At 42.6% G+C, this 23,944-nt stretch overlaps 1 protein-coding gene across 3 annotated transcripts in view; it reads right to left on the bottom strand.

Moving 5' to 3' along the window:
* Nucleotides 1–23,944, bottom strand: part of CRYBG3 (crystallin beta-gamma domain containing 3) — a 128,955-nt gene that overhangs the window by 63,768 nt on the left and 41,243 nt on the right. For 2 of the 3 annotated variants that reach the window (XM_059688035.1, XM_059688034.1), the window contains exons 3-7: nucleotides 21,625–22,055; nucleotides 9,044–15,029; nucleotides 7,044–7,088; nucleotides 6,465–6,580; nucleotides 3,269–3,416 (exon numbers count right to left, since the gene is read on the bottom strand). In XM_059688035.1, the coding sequence (XP_059544018.1) occupies nucleotides 3,269–3,416; nucleotides 6,465–6,580; nucleotides 7,044–7,088; nucleotides 9,044–15,029; nucleotides 21,625–22,055 (6,726 nt within the window). Of the gene's footprint in view, nucleotides 1–3,268; nucleotides 3,417–6,464; nucleotides 6,581–7,043; nucleotides 7,089–9,043; nucleotides 15,030–21,624; nucleotides 22,056–23,944 lie in introns of those variants that run through there. The other variant, XM_059688036.1, reaches the window with a different exon arrangement.

Consider the following 23,944-nt stretch of genomic DNA (forward strand, 5'->3'; position numbering starts at 1 on the left):
ATATGGCTTCCTTCCAGACTTTTCTAGCCATGATTTACTTTACAAATATATTTTGGTGAAATTTGCCAGCTTAGACTATTAAAGCAATTAGTTGGAAGGGAGACAAAGCTGCAGGATAGAAAAAGAGTGGGAATGAATTGCAGTTTAAAAAAGAACAGTAAGAAAATCTACTTGTCTCCACCTCACGTAAATACTTCAGTCACTGATCTAACATCTCTCTTCTCGGTTCATTAATGAGGACACAACCTATGTAACTTCTGACCATAAGAAAAATGTCATTCCTTAAAAAAAATTAAATGCATGGTAAACAGAGTATAATTTGCAATATTCATATCCTCTATTTGAGGAAAGAAAGCACTTGACTCAAGACTCACTGCGCTGCTATCCCACCCCCAGTTATTTTCACTGGGGCAGAGATGACGTTAGAGCAGATTCCACAATAATGGATGGAGCCTGATCTATTCACAGCAAAGTGAAAAACACTATTGGAAGTATTATCTTTAAAGAACATTAAAGTTTTGACTAGTCCGAGTACAGCATCTAAAAGATGATGAAACAAGATAAGTTGGCGTAGGCCTCGGTGAATTTGGAATGGCCACCATGAAAGTAAAGTTATCCATAACCAGCATTTTGACACTGTTGGAGAAAGGAAGCAGTTTGATGCTCAATTCTTACTTTGTTAAATACTTAGAACAATGCTAATGCCTTTTCCATTCAACGCTCAATAGTTTTATTTTCCTTCCTCACTGAAAGTTGCTAGCCTGTTCGAAGTATGTGGGCACTAACACTGCAATTTAAATAAGATTCCAAGAACAAACAATGGAAGAAGGAAAAAATGCAAGCATGACTTATTCTTTCTTATAATATATTCTAAGCAAATGACAGATGTGCAGATACCGCTTTATAGACATTCTTAACAGACTGTTTTTTTGTTTGATTTTATTATTGTTTGATTGGGTGGAGTGGGTTAGGAGGTAGCTGCTTACAACATCTTATTCATCTTTCTTTCCTCACTAGGCCTGGCATGGTGCCTGACACTCACAAGGAGGGCACAAAACCATGTTATTTAAATCTTGGACGATTCCACCTACAAACTAATTATTCATTCAAGGAATTTCTAGTGAGTCAGCCAATTAAGCGAGCCCTATAGAGAAACACTGTCCTTTATGCCAGACCATTGATCTCCTTGCAGCACCAAAAACACCCTGCCAGGACTCCCTCGCGTTTCCTCCGCTGCCCAACTCCTGTTTATTCTCTCAAGATTCCAATCTGGTGCCACCCCCTCCAGGCAGGTGTCTCTGCTTTGTGCATCCTTGGGCCTTGCAGATAACTTCTTACATCATGTGGTCGTGTGGCTCCACTGTCTCTCCCTAGACGTTGAATAACCTGAAGCACGAGACTGCATCTCACTTGTTTTTCTATTCCCAATACCCATCACAGTACTGGGTCAAAAAGCAGACACAGATATTTGTAGACACAGGTTTGTTATAGTTTTGTAGAAATACATGCAGACACCCCTTTATGATAATATGAGTTTTTTGGTATGCTATCTACAATTATCAAGAATTTAATAACATCAATTCATATCATCATAATTTTTCGTTTTAAGCATATAAAAGAAATCTCTATAATTTGAAAAAAACAGTCTTTTGAGTACCATAGGAATAATTAAACTAAATCATGTGCTATGTTACTGCTGAAGGAACTTTAAGAAACATGGAGCTTGCTCCCCTTATCTGACATCTGTCATTATCACTAATTCACTCCTCAAACCACCACAGGGCTACCCACAAAATGTGTTTTATACTGAAAGACTTCTCATCTTAGTATGAAATAACATTTTCTAAACAGAAACTAAAAATAGGCAATGCACCTTCTATTCCTCTCCCCATTCCTTCCTTTTCCTAACACTCCCTTTATTTCTCTCCTTCCTTCCTCCGTCCTCCTTCCTCCTTCTCTCTCTCTCTCTCTCTCTCTCTCTCTCTCTCTCTCTCTCAGAACTACACAAAGGAGAAAAAATCTATACAGTGGGGCCTTGACTTACAAGTTTAATTTGTTCTGTGACGGAGCTCGTAACTCAAATTACTCGTATGTCAAATCTTAAAGTGAACAAGTGAGACACGTGATGCTGGGCTGATGTTGTTGTGGCGTTCACTGTGACGTTCGCTGTACCAACTAGCGGTGGGGTATCTGAAGCTGGGTTGTAACCCGAATTTTAGCTCGCAACTCAAAGCAAAAAATCAGCCGAGAGATGGCTCATATCTCAAAAAACTCGTTAGTCGGGACACTCGTAAGTCAAGGCCCCACTGTACTAAAAAAAAGATATTTGGAAATATCAATATTATTTTCCTAAAGATGCCTGATGGTATATTTCTACTGCTATTAAAAAAACTATATAAAAGCCTAAGCGACCGAATGACCAGTCAGCTGGTTGCTATGACATGCACTGACCACCAGGGGGCAGATGCTCAATGCAGGAGCTGCCCCGTGGTGGTCAGTGTGCTCCCACAGTCCCTCCCCCCGGCCGGACAACTTCCTGTGGTCTCTCCGCCCAGCAGTCCAGTCCCCACACCCCCGCCCCGATTGGCCCCGATCACTGGCTAGGCCAAGAGACCCCAACCATGCATGAATTTGTGCACTGGGCCTCTAGTATATATATATAATATCATGTACGATTTTATGGCCCAGATTACAATTAATACTTTAAATTAGCATTCACTTAATATGTATAATATGAAATATTATAATTAACACTAGAGGCCCGGTGCACGAAATTTGTGCACTTGGCAGGGGGGGGGGCGGTCCCTCAGCCTGGCCTGTGCCCTCTCACAGTCTGAGAGCCCCACAATTGATCACTCCAAAGAGGTAGGCCTCACCCACCCGGCCGGGCTCCTCAATGGATTGCCCCTGCACAGGGAGGCCCCGCCCAATTGATGCAGCCCACTGGTCGGTGGCCTGGGCCTCCCTTTGTAGGGCGATCATGGAGCGATGGCCGGGCCCCCGACCAATCACATCGCACCCGCCTTGGCTGGCCTGGTGCTAGTGGGTGTCATAGTGCGGTCATCTGGAAGGTCATTTGGACAGTCATTCCGCTGTTCGGTTGTTCGGTTTATTTGCATATTACGCTTTTACTATTATAGATAACAAAGATCAATGAAATTAGCACAAATTATGGCAACCATTTCTAAACATTGTTAGGCCAAAGTACAGCTTTACTACGTGACAACAAAACAAAATAAAAAATAGAAGAAATCAACAGTTCTCTTACCTTTATAACACGTTTGATAGAACCCAATACAAAGTTTCTCTGTGGATGCATTCTGTTCTGAAGGATCCAGTCACGATTTAATACCTTTTCTCCTTCTTCTAACACACATTTCTGACCTTGGAAATGTGGTTTCTCATATAAAATCCAGCTGAAAAACAAAAGCATGATCAGTTATAATTGATTTTCTAAGAAATGAAGCATACAGCAAAAGAAAAGTCATAGACCGTTTTATCTATTTGCATTTTTAAATCTGGGTGATTTTCTACTATTAGCATAAAATCCTATTTTTGAAATGATATATATGCTAGTTTAAGTACAAACAGTGTAAGAAAAAATAAACTTGGAAGTAATACTTCCTGAAATAATACTATAATCCATGCCTACCCCTATATGTATATATGCACTTTATAGATGTTGTACACACAAAGTTACAAATCCTATCTAATAAAAGAGAAACATGGTAATTAACGTACGACCACTACCCTTCCCATTGGCTAATCAGGGCAATATGCAAATTAACTGCCAGCCAAGATGGCGGCCAGCAGCCAGGCAGCTTAAAGTGAACATGAGGCTTGCTTGCTTCAGTGATGGAGGACTCCAACGTTCCCCGCCTGCCACTGCAGGCCTCTGACCTGGAACTCTAAGCAACTATGTTACAAATATAGAAGCTAAACAAAACCCCAGAAACCTGCTTTAGTCCGTCGGGCTTCAGCCAGCAGGATCGCAACATTGTTTCAAATACAGAAAGTAAACAAAGGCCAGAAACCTGCTTTCAGCAGCGGAGGCCTAAGAGCTGGAGCCAAGCCTCCAAGCTAAACCTGGCCCAGAATAAAAAAAAAAAGAAAAAAAGGCGCGGCTGGGAGCTTTAGTCACCTGCCAGCCTGAAAACAGCCCTCAGCCTCTCACCCAGACTGGCCAGGCACCACAGTGGGGACCCCCACCCTGAAGGGGGTGTGACCAGCTGCAAACAGCCATCATCCCCTCACCCAGGCTGGCCAGGCACCCCAGTGGGGACCCCCACCCTGATCCAGGACACCCTTCAGGGCAAACCAGCCGGCCCCCACCCGTGCACCAGGCCTCTATCCTATATAGTAAAAGGGTAATATGCCTCCCAGCACCGGGATCAGCGGAGCCGCGAGGCCTCCCGGCACCGGGATCAGTGTGACAGGGCGCAGCGCCCAAACCCCCTGATCACCCTGCGGCTCTGTGTGTGACAGGGGACGAGGCCACAACCTCCCTATCCGCCCTGCTCTGTTCGTGACAGGGGAAGGTGCCCCAACCCCCTGATTAGCCCTGCTCTGTGCCTGATAGGGGGAGCTCCCCAACCCCCTGACCGGCCCTGCTCTGTGTGTGATGGGGTAGAGCCATAACCTCCCCATCGGCCCTGTCCTGAGTATGAGAGTGGCGGCGCCCCAACCCCCTGATCGGCCCTGCTCTGTGGGTGATAGAAGGCGGCGCCCCAACCCCCACTGCACGGGCCCTACTCTGTGTGTGATGGGGTAGAGCCATAACCTCCCCATCGGCCCTGCCCTGAGTGTGTCAGTGGCGGCACCCCAACCCCCTGATCGGCCCTGCTCTGTGGGTGATAGAGGACGGCGCCCCAACCCCCTGATCCGCCCTGCTCTGTATGTGACAGGGGGCAGTGCCCCAACTCCCCTATTGGCCCTATTCTGTGAGTGACGGGGGGAGCTCCTCAACCCCCTGATGGGCCCTGCTCTGTGTGTGACAGGGGGGAGCTCCCCAACCCCCTGATGGGCCCTGCTCTGTGCGTGACAGGGTACGGAGCCCCAACCCCCCTGATGGGCCCTGCTCTGTGCGTGACAGGGGGCAGCGCCCCAACCCCCTGATTGGCCCAGCTCTGTGCATGAGTGGGGGTGATGCCGCAACCTCCCCATCGACCCTGCCTTGAGTGTGACAGGGGGCGGTGCCCCAATCCCCCAATTGGCCCTACCTTGAGCGTGACTGAGGGTGGCATCGCAACCTCCCGATCTACCCTACTCTGTGCATGACAGGGGGCGGCGCCCCAACTCCCCAATCAGCCCTGCTCTGAGCCCGACCAGGGGCTGCACCTAGGGATTGGGCCTGCCCTCTGGCACCCAGGAGCAGGCCTAAGCCAGCAGGTCGTTATCTCCCGAGGGGTCCCAGACTGCGAGAGGGCACAAGCTGGGCTGAGGGACCCCTCCTCCCCCCCGAGTGCACAAATTTTTGTGCACCCGGCCTCTAGTTTATAATAAAAGCAGTAGCTTAACAATTCCAAATTCCACTTCTACTCTAATTTTCCTGTCACTGGTTGACAGAGGACGTGTGTCCCATTTTACTACATGAAGCCAACACTACTTAATGCTTACAGCATGACTACTGACCAGTGGGTAACTCAAATACTGGGCAAAGAAGTCCTGGCTCGACATGTCCATAAGAACAAGTGAGGTTCCCCCCTCATTTTGACAACATACAAAGAATCCTTCATGTTTTGAGCAGGTCAGCTGCACAAATGACTAAGTATGTGGCTTTCACATTCTTAGCATCCCACAAATTTCAAACTCATTTTCAAAGCTATGCTTGATTCAACTGAAGCCTTCAGCTCAACTTGCCAAATCTGTCCTGTGAATAATGCAGTTACACAATGGTATTGATTGTTATATTGTATATATTAGCTCTTGCCACTTACTGTTGGCTTTAAGCACTAAGAACAGCCTATATTTGCTGCCACAGGAAACAGAACAATCTATGTATATAAAAGGCTAAGCGACTGTTCAACCGGTAGCTATGACGCACAATGACCACCATGGGACAGATGCTCTGACCAGTAGCCATGACCCACTCTGATCACCAGGGGGCAGATGCTCAACGCAGGAGCTGCAGAGCTGCGGTGAACTGGCAGCTGTGGTTTTTGGGTGATGCAACCGGAACCAGAGCGGAGGGAGTCCTCACAATCTGAGACCCATTGGGGGATGTCGGAGAGCCGGTTTTGGCTCGATCCCCGCAGGCCAGGCCGAGGGACTCCAATGGTGCACGAATCCGTGCATCGGGCCTCTAACTAAGTTATAAAACACTAATAATGCTTCAAAATATTCTGTCAAAAAAGAGGGGAAAGGGAATGTGACTTTAATAAAAAAAATACAAAAGTATAAATGGCAACCAAACATTTAATTTAGCGGGGGGGGGGGATGCTATAAAATTTTAAGAGATCTCTTACCAGCCTCTTACAACTCTTATCAGTACCCCATTTGGAAAGGTCCATGATGTAGCATCGAGAATACTACAGTAGACCTCTTGTTTATAATTACTTCCGTGGAGATCATAGATAACCATCTGCAACATATAGAAAACAGGCACAATAACTAACTTTAAAAATGCATTTAAAATTGTAAAAAGTCCTAGAATCTAGAAAATAAAATATCCTGAGTATATAAAGTAGACATGACTTTAGATGTTAAATCCTTAAATAAAATAATCCTTTTCTAAGTCAGCTCAAAGTCTTTACTTAAAACTCCTTAAGCCTAATAGTAACTATATTTTTCATATTATATATTAGTCTATGTAAGAATCTTATGCTGCCCAGCTGGCATGGCTCAGTGGTTGAGCACTGACCTATGAACTTGTCAAGGCATAAGCCCGGGTTGCTGGCTTGATCCCCAGTGTGGGGCGTGCAGGAAACAGCTGATCAATGATTCTCTCTCATCACCGATGTTTCTCTCTCTCCCTCCCACTCTCTTCCTCTCTAAAATCAATACAAAATAAAAAAATAAAAAGAAAGAAAAAAACTTATGCTTACCTTTCCAGGTCTTGGGTTACACCTCAGAGATTGTATGTCAACATTCTGAAATAATAAACGTGAAAGAAGTAAGCCTTAAGAAACATCAGTGGAAAGATACATTGTTCGCTTTCTCAGCCATCACAAATCAAATTTCCCACATTTACTCGGTGACATAATGTGCAAGGTGTACCTCTAGGTGTTACAAAGAAGTAAAAATAGAGGAAAATGTGTTGTCTCTGCCCTCAGGCAGCTTATGGCTTGGAAGGGAGAAATAGTTGATTGCACTCTCATGACACTTCTAAGGGGTGGGGAGCTAAGTTAAACCCACAGGTAAAATACCAGGTTGTGAAAGAAAATGCCAGGTTATGAAAGTTAAGGCAAATGGCACCAGCATGGAGGGGGGTGAAGGAGAAGATTTGGAAGAGGCTTGTCTGAGGAAGTGGGATGGAGAAGACCTTGAAAAACAGAATTTCAATAAGTGAAAAAATATGGCCGTAGGAAAAAAATCCAGGAAGAGAACCCGAGAAGTATGTTGGTAGGAAACACAGCGTGTGAACCAGAGCATAAAGAGGCAAGGCTGCACAAATAGAATTTGGGGGCCTTGTAATACAGAGTGAGGAGGTTCCACTTGATTTGGTAGCCAACAGGGAGGCATTAAAAAAACACTTATTTAAATCATTTTTAAAAAATGACTTTGCCTTGCAAGCTGTTGGTTGGTATTCAAGTATTACTATTTGCTCCTAAGGCTATTCCATGTAAAGGTACAAGCTTTGGACCCCTAGAAAAAGTTTCATAGTCTTGAGAATGCCAGAGAGGAAAGTCCCATGTTCAATGAATATTCTACATTAGCCATTTAAACATTTCTAAGTCAAAGAAAAGTGTAACTGAATTTCAAAAAATTTTCCAACTATAATGTTATCAGCTCTTTTTCTTGGAATTAGGCTGTTCATTGAATGAACAACAACATGAGCAACTAAAGTAAGAGGTGGCTGTTAAGCAAACAGTTAAAATATTTTTAAGTATTTAAAATATTTCCAACTACTATGAAATATTTTCATGAGATACATAAGCTCAACAAAAAGTATCAATTTTTAAAAATATATATTTTTATTGATTTCAGAGAGGAAGGGAGTGGGGGAGAGAGATAGAAACATCAATGATGAGAGAGAATCATTGATCGGCTGCCTCTTACACACCCACACTGGAAATGGAGCCCAAACCTGACTGGGAATGGAACTATGACCTCCTGTGGCTTAATCACTGAGCCACACTGGCTGGGCAAAAGTATCAATTTTTCTCACATATAGTCAGAGAAATTCAGAATCTTGTAACTTAATTTAGTTTAAAAACCAATGATAGTACTGATTGGTGTGTCTCAGTTGGTTAGAACGTCGTCCCACGCACCAAAGGGTCATGTGTTTGATTCCTAGTCAGGGCACATACTTTGGTGCATGTTGGAGGTAGCCTATCGATGTTCCTCTCTCACACCGATGTTTCTCTTCTCCCTCCCCTCTCCTTTTCCCTCCCCCTTTCTCTCTCTCTAAAAAAATCAATAATTAAATAAAACCACACATATCCTCTAGTGAGGATTTAAAAAAACAACAACTGCCCTTGCTGGTTGGGGCACATGCCCGGATTGTGGGTTTGATCCCCCATAGGGGGCATGTAGGAGGCAGCCTATCAATGTTCCACTTTCACAGAGATGTTTCTCTCTCTCTCACTTCCTCTCTCTCTAAAAATCAATTAAAAATTAAAAACAAAACTAAATATAGCAAAGAACTGGAAAATAACTTGCTTCTCTGCCTTTAAATTTTGAGCTAAATTCTTTTTCTCAATGTAACAACTTAGCTAAAAATACCTAACTTATGCTACAGTTCAACCAAAGAATAAATTAACCTCTGATAATTTTAAAAACAATCTTTACACATCAAAACATTGATTTTTCTTAAATTTCTAGGTCGTTTAATGACCCAAGCACTACTTCACTTAAGCACTAGTTAATAATCAAAATGACTTACCTCTATGAATGGGCTTAATCTGCCTGAGTTGTCTTGAGCACGGGAATATTTTGAAGCTGGTTCCTGCAAAGTCCCACCAAATCGGGCTCCTTTTTCTGAGGAGTGGGTTTTGGAAGTCTGCAAATACTGATGATAAGCACTCTTTACAGAAGAATGTAGTTTCGAAGTAAGGTCAGACTTTTGTAGAAATGGGGCCTTTTCTGGCCACAGCCCCATCTGCAGATTAGGGGTTGTAGGTTCCCTTGCCTTCACAGATGAATTCTTAGAAATTCCAGTCCTTTCCTGGTCATCATCAGAGTCAAACGTGATGGAAGGATCTGACCACTTGAAGGCAACGGATTCCCTCCTGCTAGCTCTGAGACTTCCCTTATGCAATGACTCTTCTTCCTCTTCCCCTAACTCCTGCCTCTCCTCTTCATCAAAATTCATCTTTAAGCGCTCTGACACCGACTGGAGGAGCGATAAAACAGAAGAGGGCTGGTTGGCATTATCCCTAGATTTTGTGGAGCCATGATGACCAGGTGAGACCTCGTTGGATAGAATGTCCTCCTGAGAGCTGTCATCCTCATAGATGGGAGACAAAGCTAAGGGATACATTTTGTACCTTTTGGCTTCCACTGATAAGAACATTTCTGAGCTATCACTATCAAAGTTCTCACCTAATTTAGTACCTCTTTCAAAATGATGGACCAGGTCAGTTCTACTCTCAGACCTTTCACATGTGACAACAGGTATGCTGCCAGGGGGTGCATCAGGAAATGAGGGACAGGTTCTCCTCACTTCAGCAGGAGCACACTTGTCTTCACCTTGAAGGGGTTCTTCATACAATATAGTGAAGGAAGGGTTTTCCTGTTCAGCCTGAGAAATGAAGGCTAAGTTAGAGTCTTCTCTTTTATCGCAACCATCTCCTAGATTTCTTGTTTTGTTATCTACTGCAGTAACAGCTGTTCTTCTGTCTAGCCTTTCTATAGTATCCACAGGTTGAAAATCTGGCATTGCTAAGGCAGGGTAGCCTTCAAAATCCTTACTTAACGTAGGCGGTTCATATCCCCTGAAATAGGAAGCAAGTCGGTTGTCACGCGCTATCAAGCCTTCCTTTACTTCAGTGGGCTCTTCCACCATTTCTCCAATACTCTCTTCAGCATAATCTTGGGGTACTTTTTCAGGTTCAGATATGGGAGGCATGGCCTCTGCTTGTGTAACGGGCAATTCCAGACCTGTCCCATATGTTTTTCCTACATCTACCACTGCAGGTAACACTTGGTGTTTCCTGACAGTCCCATCAGAATCTTCTGGGGCTGTTCTCTCCATCTCTATCATAGAGGGCATGGACACAATTGTTCTAACTGTCTCTTTAGCATCCCTCTTGCATGCTTTTCCCATTTCTGGCGAGGCAGGGGCTGCCTTTTTGGGTATTTTTTTCACTTCCAATGCAAAAGGCACCTTTTCAGTTTTCCTAGTAACTCCTTCAGCATCCATTTGGTAACTGTTTTCCATTCCCAACACAGGCCTTTCAATCTTCTCGGCAACCCCCTCGGAATCTTCATGGTAGATGTTTACCACTTCAAACACAATGGGCATCACCTCAGTTTTGTCCATATCTCCCTCAGCATCCTTTTGGTAAATATCTTCTATTTCTGATGCAGGAGGCATCACTTCAGACTTTTCAGTAAACCCCTCAGCATCTTTTTGGTAGATATTTTCTATTTCTGACACAACTGATGTCACCCCGGTCTTGCCAACATCACCTTCAGCATGCTTTTGGCAAATATTTTCCATTCCCAGTTTAACAGACATCACTTCAGTCTTTCCAGTAATTCCCTCGGCATCTTTTTGACAGATATTTTTTACTTCTGACATAACAGGCATCACGTCAGTTTTGCCAACATCCCTTTCAGTATCCCCCATCTTACATGCCTTTTCCATTCCTAAAAGGGCAGGTATTCCCTCAGTTTTTTCATGATACCCCTCAGCATCCATTTGGTGTACTTCTTGCATTTTAAAACTGTCAGCCGTGGGCTCAGTTTTTGTCTCATTCAATTCATCATCCCTTTTATGTGTTCCTCCCATTTCTGACATAAGGGGGACTGCCTCATTTTTCATAACACTATATTCAGCATTCTTTTGGTTTGTTTTTCCTATTTCTAACATGGAAGGGATAAGCTCAGCGTTTCCTATATTTCCTTCAGCATCCTTTTTGTGCACTTGCCCTACTTCTGACATTGCAAGGGGTATGCTCTTATTACTGTGTGCTGGCAAGCCTTTTTCAGGCATACACACAAGACTATCAGACAAACTGCTTCTGGATGTCCCAGGTAAACGGATGTCATCATTTGCGCACGGAGGCCATTGGACATTTAATACAAGAGTTCCAGTATCCTCTGTCCCAGTTTTTTGATTATTCACACATTCTATCTCCATTTTCTCTTTAGAGTCCTCTTTGAGAAGTACATGTGTTTCTACCCTATCATCTGACTCTTTATGGGGCAAGTCTTCAGCTAGTAAAACAGTATCTGATTCCTGCAAGTTTATACCATCAGACTGTCCAGCTCCGTTTCCTTTAATGGACTCTGTGTTACTTACAGAGAAGAATCTACCTAATACTTTATTTTCACTAATTTCACATATGCTTTGATTTACTACCTGTTTTGATACCACCAACTCCCTTACAGGAGGCTTAACACTATCACTGTTCAGAATTTTTGGAGTATTAGCCTGAAGTTCAGAATCCCAGGTAGTCTCAGTATCTTCAAAAGCATCCTTTGTTATATGTTCTCGGACTGAATTAATAATCTCACTGACTAATTCCCTAGCTTGATCTTCTAACAAACAAGATACATCCATTCTATCAGAATCAAAAAGGAGACTCTCCTCACCAGGTGTAGGCGAAACACAGGCCTTTTCTTCCCCTTGGACTCCTGCCATGTTTCCCAAGTCCTGCTCTTCCAAATGCTCTGTCAGTTGGCTCCCCGGCAGTGGAGCCTCCGCTGGGTTCTCCTCAGGCAGGGCGCCAGGGTCCATGATGCCGTCTTTGGCCAGATGCTCCTGGCAGGTATCAACTGTGTGTTTGGATTTCAGGTCTTCCCTAACAGAATCAAAGACCTCGCCGATCAACGTGTCAGCCTTTTTCAGCAAACCGCTTCTGGGGGCCCCGAGCTGGTGCTCAGCAGAGGCTTCAGAACTCTGCTGGCGGGAGCTGTTAACTGACGCCGGGGCCCCAGCAACTGCTCCCGCCTCTGCTTCCATGGGCCTGTCAAACGGGGCAGCAGTTGGGAAATCCAGAGATACCGTCCCAGTACGATTACCCAAATGTCCCTGAAAGGAGGTCACTTCAGCCCCTGTTGGTACAGATGCTTCCAATTCCAAATAAGAGCTATCAGGGTACAGCCGGTTAGTTAAGGCACCTTCATGTGTGGTATCTATAGCAACTTCTGCAGAACCAAAATTATCCAGGGGATTATGTGAACTCGTGACCATGCTGACTCCTTCGGCCTTACTAGAGGAAGGCATGCTGTCAACCCCACCTTTCTTTCCCTGAGACGAGGCTTCCTTTTCAGATCTGAGCACAGAAGGAACACTGAGAACGCTTGCATCTTCAGGTGCAAAAGTGTTTTTTCCCAAACTGATGTCAGAACCCAGAAAAGGTGAATTTACTTTTGTGCTGTCAGTTTCTTGGCATTTGGGGCAAGTATTAGTTAGGCTGAGTTCTGCTGTTTCTGAGAAACCTGAAATCTTTTCAGTCCCACAAATATCTGAAGGTTCATAACTCACACAAGTGTTGGCTTTTTCATCATGAATGGGAGGTAAAATCCCAGGTGTATTACTTCTGAGAGAAGCAGAAGCCAACACTTCTACTTCTGTTTCCTTTACACCTTGATATCTGGAGACAGAAGGAGAAACCTCCGCTTGGCAATTCTCTTTAAGTCCAGCATCTGAATATTTCTCTTTAAGCTCATTATGATCCACCAATTGACAACTTTTGTCCTGTTCAGCCTCTGGAGAGGTTAACTCTGATAAGATAGGCTTTGCTGGCACATCTGTAATTTCAAATGGAGAAGAAATTTTATCCTGAGAAATGTCTCCAGGGTCTGTGTGGGAAACAGGTATCTCAGAGAGGGCTATAGTTTTTCCTCTTCCAGAATGTGACTCCACAGGAACACTATTCTGACCATTGACTTCAGCTTTTGAGAAAACTTTAGCAACGTTACTAGTTTTGGTGTCCAAGGAAAGAGAACCAGACTTCTCCATAGTGCTTTTCCTTGCTCCGCTGTTTGAACGCATTAACTCTGCTTTATGAGGGTCCTGAGAGGAAATGGAACTGTGATGCTCAAAGAGGCTTTCATCCTCCAATCTCGAGTCCACCCTCCTCAGGTGGGTGTCACTGGTTTCAGGGTTTAGTGGAACCTGCCATTTTTCAATACTAGGAAGAACATCCTTGGATTCAAGAATCACAGATGTGTGCTCAGGGTGAAGGCAAGCTGGAGGACTCGTCCCGTCTGCAGCTTCAATGTGATTCGCCACATTTTCTTCTCGACACTCACCAGGCTCACTGGAAACACCAACAATGTTGACATACCCTGTTTCAATGAGCACAGAAGACCCCTCATTCTTTAAAACAGGCACATCCAACCCGCTCAGCATACTAATTCCAGAAACAATGGGGGGAGATGAAGCACTGGAATTTGATTTTTCACAGTCAAGGGGAAGAGAGGTTCTGGTATCAAGTGATACTTGAGCTTGTTGAGGACTCTCAGAGTCGGGAAGAGATTCTGAAATGTGATTTCTATGGAGTTTGAAGGACAGTTCAGGGGTTATTCTGTTTTCTAGGCAGGCTACACCTGGTGACTCACTGATGCATTTTACAGCAGCAGGGTCCTTTTGATTGATTCTAAGAACACGAGGCATTTTGCCATGTGGCCCCAAATCAAGGTTTTTGTGTTCTGCTATAGACAACTGGTCAGTATCTTTGGGTAATGACTCAATTCCATCTTCTGCATTGTTTGCATGACTTGAAGCTGTGGGTTCACCAACTGAGATAGTTTCTGTTTCTTGCCTGATTTCTGTAACAGTTGGATTTTTCTGTGCATCTCGGGCAGACAATCTGTTTCCTTCATTTACAAGTTCAGTGCCTGTCACAGCATGTCTCGGAAGAGCAGTGGTGTGACTGGCAGCCTGTTCTGATGAGTTACCTACAGTTGGCGTGTCAGAACACTCACTCTCTGGAGACGGCAAGTCTTCATGCCTGATGGACTTATCTGGACACGGAAAATCTGTACTTTCCTGTTGGGTACTGTCACTTCCACCAGATTTACTACAAGACAAGTCAGCAACAGCAGGGTGCTCAGGCTCGACCTGCTCTTCCCTTTGCACCAGGCTCCCATCACTCCCGATGGAGCTGTTTTCTTCTGTTGCAGTCTCTGGAGGAGTTATCCTCTGAAAGCCTGGACGGCCAGGGGCTGTGCCGCTGCAACTTCCTGTAAACAATGCGGAACACACTAGATTTCCGTCAGTCTGAGAAACTGGCACACGACTTAAATGCTGCTGTGAGTCAGATTCTCCAACAGCAAAGCTGGAGTTAGTCACAGAAGAAGGGGATGGCCTACTTCCCTCAGGTCCCCCAGGGCCATTTTTATTTAAAACATCCTTAGAAGAAGCAATCTTCAGCACGTCTGGGTTGTTTCTCAGATGGCTTTCTGTGTTGAGACTTATTCTGCTACAATCAGAGTCTTCTAATAGGTCTCCATGCATATGTCCTTTCATAGCTATGTCTGTGCTAGATGATGACAAAGATGACCGCATCCCAGCCTCAATCTCATTTCCAGGGCCAGTATGTGTGCTCGTACTAGAGTCAGAACTTTCATTTTCTCTGTCCAAGGGATTCACAGCTTCTAACACAGTCTGTTGCTTCAAAAATTTCCTAATTTGTCTGGGGCCTCGATACGTTGCATATGTTACTGAAGGCCTCTCTGGTTTACCATCTGCTTGTCTGTGAATAAACAAAACAAAACAAAAAACAAAATACAAACAGCATGAGAGTATCAGAAACTATAATTAGAACACCTTAAGAGTAATCCCAGAAACTCTGGTGAAGTGTGTCTCATAATAGGGAAGGCTTTTCACTTTTCTATGTAGAGAAAAGCTATAAAACCAGCAGTTTGTTTTTTCAAATTACAGCAAAGCTTTGACAATAGAAATTCTCATTGTGGATATAAATCTTTTGAAAGTATAAGACTTAAAGAACTTTTTAAAGCATTTCAACCCAACAAAGAAGCAGCTTCCTATATAAATGACATTGGAAGCCTGAGTTAGTATATAGAAAAGAATCTAAAAATTGTTACTCAACAGGTATATTTAAAGGCCATATGGATATTAAAAAGGAAATTTGCACAGTCAACTATACATACAATTACAAAGCTGTTTATTATTTTTAATTACATAAAGATAAAATCATTTACAATGCCTTTTGATCAGGATTTCTTTCAAATATACTTTAAAATATAGGTAATAACTTGTTTAAATTCTGTATTAATTGTGATTCACAGTGATAAAAATATGTTTATACGATAGTAATAGCATTATGCAGCACAGGCTATTTTATTAACCTGTCTAAATTAAATTATTAACCCTTTTTAATACACCTGATTATTAAAAAAACTACAAAAAAATTAGGGGCATTTTTATATGAGAAAGACAATGTAAAACCTTCAGTTAATTATTCTTTCTAAAAATAAATTTAAAATTTATGTACGTAAAACTGAAGTCTCATAGGAATTTCAAAAGCATAGGCTCTTAATGTTAAATAATATTTTATATCTGAAATACTCATTTCAATAAAAATTAAATATATCCTTGCTTGCAATAAATTCATATCACAGAACCAAAGAGACAACTTTAATACTTAAAATGCAGATACTCAAATGATTAAAAAATAGCTTCTCCAGATATATTATTTACATAATACCTAAAATTGGTTATAAACAGTCCTTACCCATACTGTCAAAATAAACTATTAACCAAAATGGTATTCAACTTTTATAATTCCTAAACAAATTAAAAATTGTCAACAGGGAGTTACTAAAGCTATAATTCAAAATCTGATTTCTAAGGCTGGGCTGGAAGAAATTTGTTATCACAGTCAAACTGGATGTCCAGTGTTCTTTTCCTTCCCTCTGAAGAATCACTTTTCTTAGCTCTGTGAAAAGGAAAGGTCCCAACGCTGCAATAGCTGTGGCGAATGGTGGAGTTTTTTGGTACACTCCAGTGATCTTAGGTCCTGTAGCCAGTGTTTGCCCTTGAGGACTTGGAAACTTCTTACACAGTCTCCACCAGCTGTTCCTATTGTTATTAATTTCTATTATTAATTGTTATTAACTGTATGATTTGGGGGATGTTACATATTTTTCTGAGCCTTGTTTCCTTATTTAAAAAAAGAAATATAGATTAAAACAAAGCAACAACAGCCAGGCCAGTGTGGTTTAGTGGCTGAGCATAGACCCATGAACCAAAAGGTCACCGGTTTGATTTCTGGTCAGGGCACAGGCCTCGGTTGTGGGTGATCCCCAGTAGGGGGCATGAAGAAGACAAACAATTGATGTTCCTATCTCTCTATCGCTTTTCCTTCCTCTCTCTTTCTAAAAATTAAGATAAAAATAAATCAACAAAACAAAACAATAACAAAAAGAATCGCCTTTCTTTGCTGAGGTGGTTCTGGTGAATTGCCTTAAACAAGTAATCTGTTAACAAGGAAGGCTTTACCAACAAGAATTAAGAGGCACAGTATTCTCTTCCATTTTTTACTGTTCAGTACCAAAGAAGTAAACCTGACTGCCAAGACGAAAATTCGGAAATGTTCCAAATTACAATTACAGAGCCGTGAAAGACAGAAGAGTTTTAGCCTGTTAATAGCTGTGGACCAGTTCTGACAAAAGACTGCTATTTCTGTACATCTGATGGAACTTCTGATTAAATTCCAGGTGGCTATTTCCACAGATAATTTTAGTCAGGCACCATCGATCCCCAGGAGCCTCCACTTCTTGCCTAAACGGGGGCTTGCCAGGCTGATGCCCACCACCAAGCCACAGGAGTGGGCTGCGCCCATCCCAGAGCTGCCCGGGGCACCTCCTCCTACCCCTTTCCTACAGCTAATGTACATTCTTTCAGATGGCGTGCATCTTTCTTCCCACTTCCCCGTGTTTGATGTATGAAACTGCTTACAAAGGACACATCCATTGGAGATGATGGATGTGTCCTTCCTACCTAGCCATGCTGCTGGTGCTTTAGGCTCCATGCCCCAAGACAGGTATTCTATTTTTTGCTAGCAATGGTCTAATAAACTGTTCTTTAAAAAAGACTTTCAACCATGGAAATTAATTTTTTGTTGGTTTGTTTAATGACCTATTAATCAAAACCAAAGAAGAAAAAGCACAAAGTTTCCATTCTATCCAATACCCATAGAACAGGCTCAAAATCCCCACCACCTTTTAAATCACTTTGGAACCAAAATCACTTGGAGAGGTATCCCACCGCTGGGTCTCACTCCCAGATATGCTGAGTCAGTGGGTCTGGATCAGATACTCTGCATTTCTAATGCTTCCCAGGTGCTGCTGCTGCTGCTGATCTGGGGCCACATCAACAATAGCACTGCTTCAGACAATTCTTCATGAACAACGGACCCAATTCAACTTTTGTTGTTGTTGTTGCTATTGGACATTTGTTTCTAATTATACATTCTTATAAATAACATTTCAGTAAACACATTTATTACTGGAGATAATCTACATGCTTTTTAAGGTTCTTGATACACATTGCCCTACAATGTGTCCTCACTCCTAACAGTACACAACTGCATTAGACATTATCAACATGACACACAGAGTACCACCATTTATTATCACTGCTATCAATTTAGTGGGAGAAAAGTTATTTTAGTTTGCATTTCTTTGATTGCTACGTTTCTCCACTTATTTATTAGCAGTTTGTATTTCTTTTATTTGAATGATTTATTTATATTGTTTGCCCATTTATTCTATTTGTAAGTTAGTGTCTAAAATTCTTATCAGTTAAAGCATGATCTGACATTTTTCATATATAATTTTCTTATTTGCCAATTTAATGTATCACTGGTTATGATACTGCTTAACATAACCGAGTTTGAAAATTGTAAGTAATCCACTTTACTGATCTTTCATTTCCTGCTTTCCATTGCTATCATGCTTAGAACATTGTTTCTCCCCAAGATAAAATTCACATTTAGCTACTTTTAGTTTTGTATGTTTTTAGTATGTTACTCCATTTTTATTGATTTTAACATAAAAATGAGACCACAAAGAACTAAACAGTCCTAAGTTATCACCTATATAGTATTATTGATGAGCTCCTCAAATAATAAAAATAATTCTCAGGTAGAGGTTAAATTAAAGTAAATAAAACAGATCTCTCTCTCTCTCCCTCTATCTTCCTCTCTGAAATCAATAAAAATATATTAAAAAATAAAATAAAACAGATCCTTATGTCCCGAGGACATTTTCCCATTGATTTTTATTTTTTTAAATTTTTTTAAAAATATATTTTATTGATTTTTTACAGAGAAGAAGGGAGAGGTATAGAGAGTTAGAAACAGCGATGAGAGAGATCGATCAGCTGCCTCCTGCATGCCACCCACAGGGGATGTGCCCGCAACCAAGGTACATGCCCTTGATCGGAATCGAACCTGGGACCCTTCAGTCCGCAGGCCGACACTCTATCCACTGAGCCAAACCGGTTCGGCCCATTGATTTTCAGAGAGAGTGAAAGGAGGTGGGTGGGGGGGAGAGAAACACTGATGTCAGAGACACATTGATTGGTTGCCTCCCACACATGCTCTGACCGGGGCCAGTGATGGAGCCTGCAACTGAGGAACGTGACCTTGACCAAAATTGAACTGGATTCCCTTCAGTCCACAGGCTGATGCTCTAGTCACTAAGCCAAACTGGCCAGGTCTTTTTATTAGTTTTTTAAAAAATAATACACACACACACACACACACACACACACACACACACACACACACACGTGCGCGCACACAGTGGGGCCTTGACTTACAAGTGTCACGACTAACAAGTTTTTTGAGATACCAGCTGTCTCTCGGCCGATTTTTTGCATTGAGTTGACAGAGTAATTTGAGTTAACGAGCTCCTTAATGAGCTCGGTCTCGGAACGAATTAAACTCGTAAGTCAAGGCCCCACTGTGTGTGTGTGTGTGTGTGTGTGTGCGCACACACACACACATATATGTAATTTTATTGATTTCAGAAGGGAAGGGAGAGAGAAAAAGAGATAGAAACATCCACGATGAGAGAGAATCATTGATCAGCTGCCCCCTGCACGCCCCCTACTGGGGACTGAGCCTGCAACCCGGGCAGCCCCTTGACCAGAATCAAATCAGCAACCCGTCAGTCTGCAGGCTGATGCTCTATCCACTGAGCGAAACTGGCTAGGGCTCCTTATTAGTTTTGAATGAATATTTTTGTTACACAAAATATCTAATGGACTCAACATTGTTATAAACATTTTTGGGGGTAGAAATTATTCCTTCTATTGCAAATGTAAGCAGCTACTATAGAAAGCAATATGGAAGTTCCTAAAAAAATTAAAACTAGAACTACCATATGACCTAGCTATCCCACTTCTGAGTACTTATCCAAAGAAATCCAAAACACTAATGTGAAAAGATATATGCATCCCTATGTTCATGGCATCATTATTTACAATAGCCAAGATATGGAAGCAACCTAAGTGACCACTGATAGACAACTGGATAAAGAAGTGGTACATATATACAATGGAATTTTTTTTTATTTATTGCTTAAAGTATTACAAAGGGTATTACATATGTGTCCATTTTATTACAATGGAATTTTTTTAAAAAAATTTTCTTTAGAGAGAGGAAGGGAGAGGGAGAGAAAGAAAAACATCGATTGGTTGCCTCCCGAACGCACCCTGACAGGGGATCAAATACATAATCTGGGTAAGTGCCCTGATAGGGGATTGAACCCTCCACCTTTTGGTTTACAGAACAATACCCCAACCAACTGAGCCACACTGGCCAGGCATATATAATGGAATACTACTCTTCCATAAAAAAAAAAATGAAATCTGCCGAAACCGGTTTGGCTCAGTGGATAGAGCGTCGGCCTGCGGACTGAAAGGTCCCAGGTTCGATTCCGGTCAAGGACATGTACCTGGGTTGCGGGCATATCCCCAGTAGGAGATGTGCAGGAGGCAGCTGATCGATGTTTCTCGCTCATCGATGTTTCTAACTCTCTATCTCTCTCCCTTCCTCTCTGTAAAAAATCAATAAAATATATTTTTTTTAAAAAATGGAATCTTACCATTTGCAGCAACATGAATAGACCTACAGGGTATTATGCTAAGTGAAGTAAATCAGAGAAAGACAAATACCATATGATCTCACTTATATGTGGAATCCAAAAAACAAAATAAAGAAAACAGAAACACTCACAGATACAGAATAAGCTGATGATTGCCAGATGGGTGGGGGTTTGGGGGGGAGGGGAAGGATAAAGGAATTAAGAAGCACAAATTGGCAGTTACAAAATAGTTACAGGGATGTACAGTACAGCATAGGGAATATAGTCAGTATTATTGTAATAATTATGTATGGTGTCAGGTGGGTACTAGACTTATTGGGGGGTATCACTTCATCTATAATAAAAGCATAATATGCTAATTAGACCGGACATCCTTGTGGACAACCTTCCGAATGAAGCTGGGGCTGCGAGGGAAGCCTGGGTCCCAGTGCCTGCTGGTGGCTGAAGAGAAGCCTGGGTTCCAGGTGCCGGAGGGAAGCCGGTACTGGCAGCCAGGGAAGGAAAGTCGACTCTTGCACGAATTTCGTGCATCAGGCCTCTAGGAAATGATATAGCTGTCTAACCACCATGCTGTATACCTGAAACTAATATAATATTGGATATCAACTGTAATTAAAAAATAAAGAAAATATTCCTTCTAGCTCATCTGTACCAGGAAAAACAAATTAGTGACTTTGTTAATCAAGCAAAGAACATAGGGGTGGCGAAATGCTCCTTGAATCTGTGCAAGATTTCAGTTTCTTGGAGTTGTGGAAAAGGTTCATAAGGCTAGTTTTAGGGATAGAGCCCATTCAATTTCTTTTCTGAACCTCTCAAATTATACTCCACAAAGAAAAGATACTGACAGAATATGAATACAAACCTTAGGACCATATTTGTTCCCCAAAGAAGACACTGAACACACTGCCTGTTCTAATACAGGAAAAATTCAGACAACAGAAAACACTCCTATTCAAGAAATCTTACATTAGAAGTAAACCTTGTATGATAACAAAGTTAGCACCTACCTAAAAGGTATTAGTATCACCCCCTAAAATAGCTCAAAAGGCCCTAGATTACATGTATAGTACACAGAATCACAGAACTTTTTTTTACCGACTACCAGGAACATTACAGGATACTTTTTCCAATCTCTTTAATTGAAAGTAGAGCTAAGGATCAAAAGCTAGATCCAAAAGCTCAGATTCTGGCTCAAGTAAAACTTGAACTTACTTTATGAAGTCACTGGTTTCCTGTTCGCTGTCTTGTGTGGTATCCAAAGAAAAGGCATCTGAGGGTGCAGCCGAGCTGGACTCCTGCTCTCCTGCCGGCAGGGCCTGGCTTCCCGGGGAGCCCCTGCACATCTCCCTCTCCTCCCTGACCCCTTCCTCCTGATGCTCCCTGGGACTTCGGAAGTCCTTCTCAGTTCTGTCATGGTCATCTTTCAGAGAGGACTGCTTGGCCTCAGCAAGAGATGCTTTTCCAGAGATATTGAATAAGTTACCAAGAAACTGAAAAAAGCTTTCTTTTGGCTGTCGATCACTTTCTCCTGTTTTGCCGTCTGACGTAGGACTGGGAAGGTCGTTGGGCTTTTTGGAATCTCCTGGCACTGGAAGAGCGATTAGCTTCTCAGCATGGTTCCTTCTGTGCTCACTTTGGGGAATCTTTGAAAACAAAACAGAATAACAAGCATCATCACTAAAAAGTAACTCAGGCTGACTGATAACCTAGTACAGGATACATTCTGCGTTAGAGCCAGGGGCGTGTTTATGAATAAGACTGGTGGTTTCTGTTCCCTTGGGAAGTTTACAATCTGCTGAAGAGCACAGTCAGCACAACTCTAACAAAGCTACACAGTCAATGTCATGAAGAGAGAGGTACAGCACACCTGGGAAACCCAGCCCAGATCTGGTGGCAGTGAGGGCAGAGGAGGTAACTCAGGGATGCTTCCCGGAGGAGGTGACCCCTGTAGGAGACCGACAAAGTGACTTTGTGATGCTTGTGCATCTTCCTCCCTCTCCTCTTCCTCCCCTTCTCTGTGTTTAATACGACTGGAGGTCAGGGTACAAAAAGAGAAGAGTGAGGGATTAAATATGGGGAGATAAGTAAAGGAACAGATTTTGGCAAACTTTATGTGTATTTAAATATAGCCATTATTATTACAAAGCTAATGGACACTACTTTCAAACACTCGGTATATTAGACAAATAACACCCAAATAGACCTCATCACTTCAGCATTGCGTTAACCCACAAGCTTCCACATTATATAAAGGTTTTCCTTAAGAAGGTGAGGAAAGACAGCAACATGGTACATCAATTCAGAGGAAAGCTCTTCATGGTACAACACAAAGCTCTGATATGCACATTAATGCAAACCATGGACAACACAGGGATTCCTGCAGAGTTAAATACTTTCAGAAGTGCATTTTACCTGCCCATAACTAGGTACTAGTAAAACAAACTCATTCATGCATACTCTGTGTCAGGAAAGATTAAACTGCTATATCAAAGGGCAGGCTGGCGTGGCATCGCACACTCTTCCCCAAAGCTTCATTAGCTTTAGGCCAGTATACCAAGTCACCCTGCCTTCCAAACATGCTCACACCTACTTGTAAAAGGAATGTGCACCCGACAGTATCTGGCAGATGTTATGCTCGCTGGTGCTTATAAAAGGAAAGCTCAAGTGTGACTCAGAAAAAATCAGGACACCAAAGGAAAACCACCCTGGGGCACTGCAGGTTCACATGACAAAGTATTGTAAGGAGCTGATCTTCAAGAAGGCAACAGCCTCGTAGTCATAATGTTATTTGCTCATCTCATTCCCTGTTTTAATCCAAATTCGAAAATAGTTTAAAGGAGTATTCCACTAACCACTAATAAAACTTAGCCTATGAAAGGCTGAGAAATGTATAGAACCCATTAGACCAGGAAACTAATTTTGAGCAAACAATATTTTAAGTTTGTTCCCACCCTGGGTGTCAGGATATTTTTGAGTAGATACACAGCATTTTCCCCTGTGTAACCTTAACATACTGTGTGAGTCTCTACATTTAGAATATCACCAGCCTTCTGAGGTCACTATAAGTCTCATCTTTTACTAGTTTCAACCAGAACTTGGTCCCACTGCTCTCTATCTCATCCAGCCAACCTTCTGTCATTATGGGAGCCCACACTATAAACTAGCTGTGCCCTCCCTTCACATAAACTGCATAGACAGCCTCTCTGTGTGGCAGGGCAAGATACGCTAGGTCCCTGGTCGGCAAACTGCGGCTCGCGAGCCACATGCAGCTCTTTGGCCCCTCGAGTATGGCTCTTCCACAAAATACCACAAAATACCACATGCGGGCGCGCACATACAGTACGATTGAAACTTCATGGCCCATGCACAGAAGTGGGTATTTTGTGGAAGAGCTACACTCAAGGGGCCAAAAAGCCGCATGTGGCTCGCGAGCTGCAGTTTGCCGAGCCGCAGTTTGCCGACCACTGCGCTAGGTGATATTGGAAAATGCTCATGTGTATGTAAGATACATATTTTTTGTCCTTTATTCCCT

Source organism: Myotis daubentonii, chromosome 3 (assembly GCF_963259705.1).
Source record: "Myotis daubentonii chromosome 3, mMyoDau2.1, whole genome shotgun sequence".
Lineage (NCBI taxonomy): Eukaryota > Metazoa > Chordata > Mammalia > Chiroptera > Vespertilionidae > Myotis > Myotis daubentonii.